General features: G+C 42.9%; 1 protein-coding gene across 1 annotated transcript; it reads right to left on the reverse strand.

Annotated features, from left to right (window-relative positions):
• Window positions 1-3,464: 3,464 nt before the first annotated feature.
• Window positions 3,465-6,468, reverse strand: LOC123100273 (histidine-containing phosphotransfer protein 2-like). Its single transcript, XM_044522221.1, has 7 exons — window positions 6,409-6,468; window positions 6,129-6,262; window positions 5,960-6,028; window positions 4,883-4,954; window positions 4,421-4,493; window positions 3,975-3,999; window positions 3,465-3,484 (listed from the first exon to the last, which is right to left on the reverse strand). Exons 1-7 carry the CDS (start codon window positions 6,466-6,468, stop codon window positions 3,465-3,467), a joined length of 453 nt encoding a protein of 150 aa, XP_044378156.1.
• Between the last annotated feature and the right edge of the window lie 235 nt (window positions 6,469-6,703).

Genomic DNA, 6,703 nt, shown 5'->3' on the forward strand with positions numbered 1-6,703 from the left:
TTGGCCCTCCGGTGCCCATCTTCTGTTATATGAAGTCTTTCGTCTGAAGAAAAAATCATAAGCAAGCTTTCGGGACGAGACTCCGCCGCCACGAGGCGGAACCTTGGCGGAACCAATCTAGGGCTCTGGCGGAGCTGTTCTGCTGGGGACACTTCCCTCCGGGAGGGGGAAATCATCGCCATCGTCATCACCAACGCTCCTCTCATCGGGAGAGGGCCAATCTCCATCAACATCTTCACTAGCACCATCTCATCTAAAACCCTAGTTCATCTCTTGTATCCAATTCTTGTCTCTAAGTCTGGGATTGGTACCTGTAGGTTGCTAGTAGTGTTGATTACTCCTTGTAGTTGATGCTAGTTGGTTTATTTGGTGGAAGATCATATGTTCAGATCCAATATGCATATTAATAATCCTCTGATTATGAGCATGAATATGCTTTGTGAGTAGTTACGTTTGTTCCTGAGGAAATGGGAGAAGTCTTGCTATTAGTAGTCATGTGAATTTGGTATTCGTTCGATATTTTGATGAGATGTATGTTGTCTCTCCTCTAGTGGTGTTATGTGAACGTCGACTACATGACACTTCACCATTATTTGGGCCTAGAGGAAGGCATTGGGAAGTAATAAGTAGATGATGGGTTGCTAGAGTGACAAAAGCTTAAACCCTAGTTTATGCGTTGCTTCGTAAGGGGCTGATTTGGATCCATATGTTTCATGCTATGGTTAGGTTTACCTTAATACTTCTTTTGTAGTTGCGGATGCTTGCAATAGGGGTTAATCATAAGTGGGATGCTTTTCCATGTAAGGACAGCACCCAAGCACCGGTCCACCCACATATCAAATTATCAAAGTACCGAACGCGAATCATATGAACGTGATGAAAACTAGCTTGACGACAATTCCCATGTGTCCTCGGGAGCGCTTTTCTCTATATAAGAGTTTGTCCAGGCTTGTCCTTTGCTACAAAAAGGATTGGGCCACCTTGCTGCACTTTATTTACTTTTGTTACTTGTTACTCGTTACAAATTATCTTATCACAAAACTATCTGTTACCTATAATTTCAGTGCTTGCAGAGAATACCTTGCTGAAAATCGCTTATCATTTCCTTCTGCTCCTCGTTGGGTTCGACACTCTTACTTATCGAAAAGTCTACGATAGATCCCCTATACTTGTGGGTCATCACCCAACTGTTATTTGCTCACCATGCCACCTGCTTGTTCAAGAGAGATGTCACTAGTGAACCTATGCCCCTAGGTCTACTTTCCATTACTAAATTCTTCATCCCGTTGCTACTTTTACCGTTTTACTTTGCTACCAACTATCTCTATGACTTGTGTTTAATCTTGTAACTAGAAAGACAAGGGGCTTAACTACCCTCTTGTCGTGTTGGGGACAAGCGTGTTCTGTGTTTTGTGTGCAGGTGACGCTTACTTTGTTTTGCTAGGTGACTCTTACTGGATTGATAACCTTGATTCTCTAACTGAGGGAAATACTTGCTGCTGGGCTACATCACCCTTACACTTGGGGAAATCCCAACCACTCCTACAGGAGCAAGCAGAGCCAGCTTCCAATATATTGCATAATAGACAAAGTTCAGACAAATGCAAAATAAACCAAACTAAGAGATAGTTTAGCTAGTAGTCAACATCATGAATAGGACCCATCTAAAATCCCTGCCTCACACCTACAAAAGAGCTAAAACAGGTGGACAAAATAAAAAGAGCTCTAACAACCTAGGATTTTTTAGAGCACGAAACAAGTCACCCCACTAGGGGGAAGGGGCGAAAAGAACAAGCATGCCTCGAGCAATCGTTACTCCTTCAAGCATCTGGGTCATCATCCGATGTAGAGTCATCCTCATCTCCTGGTTCTTTAGGCTCAAATAGGCTGATGCAACATGAGGTGACTTAAGGTTAGTGGACATGTGGGTCATCTGGTTTCTGGGCCCACATGTCGGGGACCCTAAGTCAGTCAACCCTAAGTCAGCCAATCCTAGCCGAGTTTCTTCAGCCTCAGTGATGTGTAGAATCCTTCTAGTAGTTGCAGCATGACACTTGTCATGTATCCTCAAGGTCGAGTGTTGGAGCGTAGTTGAGCCTTCCGACTTCTTATCAAAACATGCTTTATTACGAGTTTTCCGTGGGACTAGCAAAATGCAGCAAGTCCAATCACATTAAATACCTTGGCAATGTTTTTATCGGAGATAATCATGTACTTCACCACTCTATCAGATCATCTTGACGTGCACGCTGAGGTAGTCATCCAGGGTGGCGAGCTAATAACTCTTCTCTGGACATGGCTCTCCTACGGAGAAATTGTCAGGAGGGCCGAGGATGCTACAACTTGTCCGGCTATTGTCATTCAAGTGTCTTACATATTCATCCGTGTCCATTTTGTGGTTGGATTTTTCTTGGTTACATGTGAAGTCGTAGTCTTGTTCTTTCTCCTGTGCTTCTAGACACTGGTTTTGGGATGCCTCCGAGAAGCACTTTATTTAATACCTTTGAGCTAGGCAAGATGGTTTTTGGAGGTTTCAAGTTTTATATCTTACCATGAAGGTACTCATTCCCAACATAATTTCATAACCACTTTTGTGTCTCTTTCTTGGGAAGTGCTTAGACCTTTTCTCATGAGGAATTAAAATTTTGTCATCCCTTTTTTCATATCAATGATAGTACCCCTATAGTTCTCAGAAATGTCCTTCCGAAAATAAATGGACATAGAGGGTTAGGTTCCATATCGATAAAAAATCACAGTGACATAATTCATATTACCAAGCACAAGAATATCTTCAATTTTTCCAATTGGTCATTTTATTGTGCCATCTGCCATATGGACATTAAGTTCACATTTAGAAAGGGGTTTCAACCCAAGTGCATGTGGAATAGTGGATACACTTGCACCTAAATCACACAGAGCATCACAAGTGAAATTATTGATACTAATCTTTATTGATGGTTCGCATCCATCTTCCAACTTCCTAGGGATCTTGGGTGTAAGCCCTGCAGTTCACATGGTAAAAAAAACTTCCTAGGGATCATAGCTCAAAAGTGGGATTTGCTCCTCCAAGATAAGATCCTCACCCAAAATCCTCAATTACTCTGCTCTAGCAACTCAACTCCTTTGTTTTAACTGTCTGGTACCTCCGAGTTTTTCCTGAATACTACCAACCTTTGAGAAATAAGTAATCCCCGCTAAGCGAACGGTGTTTCTTATAGCTTCAGAACTGCACACTCTTGTCTAATACTACTGAACTATATTTCTTTGAGATAATCTCTATTAGCTCTGACACCTCCGAGCAAAACATTTCCATCCGTCACTTCAGAGGCATTCTATATTTGCTTCAGTATCTAGAGCCTCTATATTAGTCAGCTACTTCCAAGCAAATCCATCTGATACCTCCAAGCTGGGATTTAGGGTTTGCACCCTAGATGTTGTCCTATAGCACCTTTTGGTGCCCCTCCCTAACATAGATCCTCCTCTCCTTCGGTGGCGAGATAGTTTTCTATTGTGTGACAACGTGAGCTTCTGGTGGAGGTGGCGGAGGCCGACCAACAACACCTCTCAGTATACCAGCCAACACAAAGGCTTGAGTTCAAGCCATACACTTACTCGGTATAATTCTAGGGAACTAGAAAATAGGGGAGGCACTAGCATTTCACAAGACAGAGCCAAAAACATACAACAAAACCAAGTCACCAGCAACCAACCAGGTATAGAGTTTGCACACAGTCTATGGGCCATCCACGACGCTGAGGTATAAAGAGTTAACAGACAGGTACATCAACACACAAGACAACAAATTACATCCGAGGGTGATCGCGAAGCAAGAATCGTCCTGGCATACCATTTTCATGCTCCAAAGCCCAATACCTGTTGAATGCTACCTACATATTCAGAGATACATATACCACATCATGCCAGGGATCACATGGGGCTTTTCTCTTATCACTTTGATTACTTCTACATAGGACTCGAGGCCGCAATCTGCCGCTCCAGCTACATTAAAAGAAGAATAGATTAATGATTATGATAGATGTACGATGTAAAATTGTGCTTTGGTTACATAATTTCACAAATGAGCCATGTTGCAGGGTAGTCGGTATCTTATTCTAGTACTTGGCAAATATTCAGTGAAGCTTGGAACACAAGGAAATACCACTACCTTTTAGATCTACCCCATACATCTAAAGAAAAGTGAAGACAAGATTAAAACAAAAACATTCAACGAGCAAATGGGACTTTCAATGACCTCGAACTAAGTGGTCTAGAAACCAAACAATTAGCACTAGGTAAATTGCAACATCAACAAAAATAGTGTCAAGGTTATTCTTTTTTATCTTATAAAAAATATACGAGATATTATGATACTAGAGAGAAACTGGAAGTCAAAAGCCAACATAGGCACATAAGTTGGTACCTGCATCATGATCTGGAGCTGGTTGCGCACATCACAGAACTCATTCCTAAGAAGAGCCAATGCCATGAGACACCTGAAATAATGCAGACATACAACACTATCAAATTCTGGATAGGTTAAGCAAACTAAAATGGAATGGTTGGAAATTGAAACCATGTGCTTAAAAAAATTCTAGCCATCTAAAAACTTAATTGCATTATAAACAGAAGTCTAGAGCCAACAAGTTACAAGAGAATCATCAAATAGGCATATATTTAGATAAAGAACCAAATCCTATCAATCACATGATTAGCGATTAAGTGAACAAGTAGGTTAGTTTTTAAGAATGTTAGATTAGTATGAGTTAAAAATAGTGTCATAAAAGACAAAATAAGCTAACAGGCTTGCATACAGGATTTGACCAACACAAAGAGTAGAGAATAACTACTGTGCAACATAGATAATGAGGTACCGTGTACTGACCTTTCTTTGCTTTTTGCCACATAGGACTGACGAAATTGCATGCAGGCGAGTTTCACTTTCTTAGCACCAACACTAATACATGACAAAAAGAGCAACATCAGGAAACTAGAGTGTTTTTTCAAACTCATTGAACATGGCATGCTGATACATATGGCATACTTGCATGCCATAATTATATTCTCAAGGAGCCATTTCCTATCATGGTTGTCAACAGATTTTTTTTTTTTGATAAACCAAAAAGAAAATAGTATTGGCCTTATGGCGATAGTAGATCAGTAGTGCCAAAGATGTTTACAAAAGACAAAATTCCTCCCACCGAGCCATAACATAGGGATGAATAATATTGACATTTCCGTTACATCGCTCATAACTAAATTCAGATTCTTCTAATTATGGCTAAACAACACGAGCCGCATGCGCATGCCCATGCCCATGACATACATACCCCGCACCGCCACATCCAAATAGGAACAACATTGATGCATAGGAGACATTAGAAAAGCTCCAATTGTGTGATGTAGACTAGCAGATCGTTAATACCATAATTGTTTGTAGAACGACAGATTTTTCATTGCTGACCTAGAATAACGCCATTGGACCAATAATAGATTCATGTAATACTAGAAATGTTCACAAGACCACAAAGTTTTCTGTGATGCGGTATAGAATTGCAATTGGCAGGAATACCGACAATTCTGTTGCAGGCAAACACAACTATAACTATTCGTATATGTCAGCGTAGTGTCGTTTGTACAACTATGTGTACAAACGACACTACGCTGACATATACGAATAGAAAAAATGCGAACAGACTTGAAAAACCTCCACTGACATTACACTGAATAAGAAATCATTAGTACCAGAAACGGTAGCAAGACGACAAAGTTCATAACATTACTGTTGGCATGAATACGGGTACTTCCGTTACAAGAAACACAACCAAGCTCGTCTCTTCTTCTAATTACACACCACAACCAACATGACAAACGCATCTGAATAACATCGATGCAGAGGAGAAACAAACAAGCAGTTAAAAATAGCGCGAGGATAGAAAAGAAGGGCTTATCATCATCATACGTGGAGCTGCTCCCAATGAGCTGATGCACCAGGGCGTCCACCTTGTAGAAGTCCACCTCGGGCTGGTTCCTGCGAATGGAGCAGACCAGATCAGTCAGGACAGCAAACGAGATAACGAGATCCGTACAACAAGACCAGAGGGGGAGGGGGAAGGGGCGGGGTTACGGACAGCAGGCCGGCGATGTCGTTGAGGATCCTGTCGGCGTCGTTGAGGAAGATGTTGATGACCTCGGCGACGAAGCCCGTGGTTGCACTGCCCTCATCCATCGACTGCAGCTGCTGGAAATACGCGTCCACACTACCCTAGATCGATCACGCCAGGCAAAGGTCAGCCAGATAGCTAGCCAGTCGAAACCCATCGTCAACGCCGAGAGCAGAGAACACGGCGATTCCCAGCGATTCCAGCCCGCAACCACACGGCGGCTATAGAAGTGAGGGAAGGGACTCACCGTGGCGTACATGGAGGCGATGTGGGCGTTGAGCTGGGCCCTGAGCGCGGCGGCCGCCATGGCGATGCGGGCGTCGAGAGGAGGCGAGCGAGCACGTTCGGGTCGACGGAACTCGAAGGTGCTGCGGCGGCGGCGGAGTGGACGAGGTCACGAGGACAGGAGAGGAGTGCAGGTTATATAGCTCGACTCAGCCTTTTGACAGGGAGTCCTCGATTACTCTAGTGGCTGGCCGCCATTGAATGGAGAGCTTGGGGATGGCGTGCATGCATGGATGCATGTATGTAGCTACGTTTGG

The sequence above is a fragment of the Triticum aestivum genome, chromosome 4D, assembly GCF_018294505.1.
Source record: "Triticum aestivum cultivar Chinese Spring chromosome 4D, IWGSC CS RefSeq v2.1, whole genome shotgun sequence".
NCBI lineage: Eukaryota > Viridiplantae > Streptophyta > Magnoliopsida > Poales > Poaceae > Triticum > Triticum aestivum.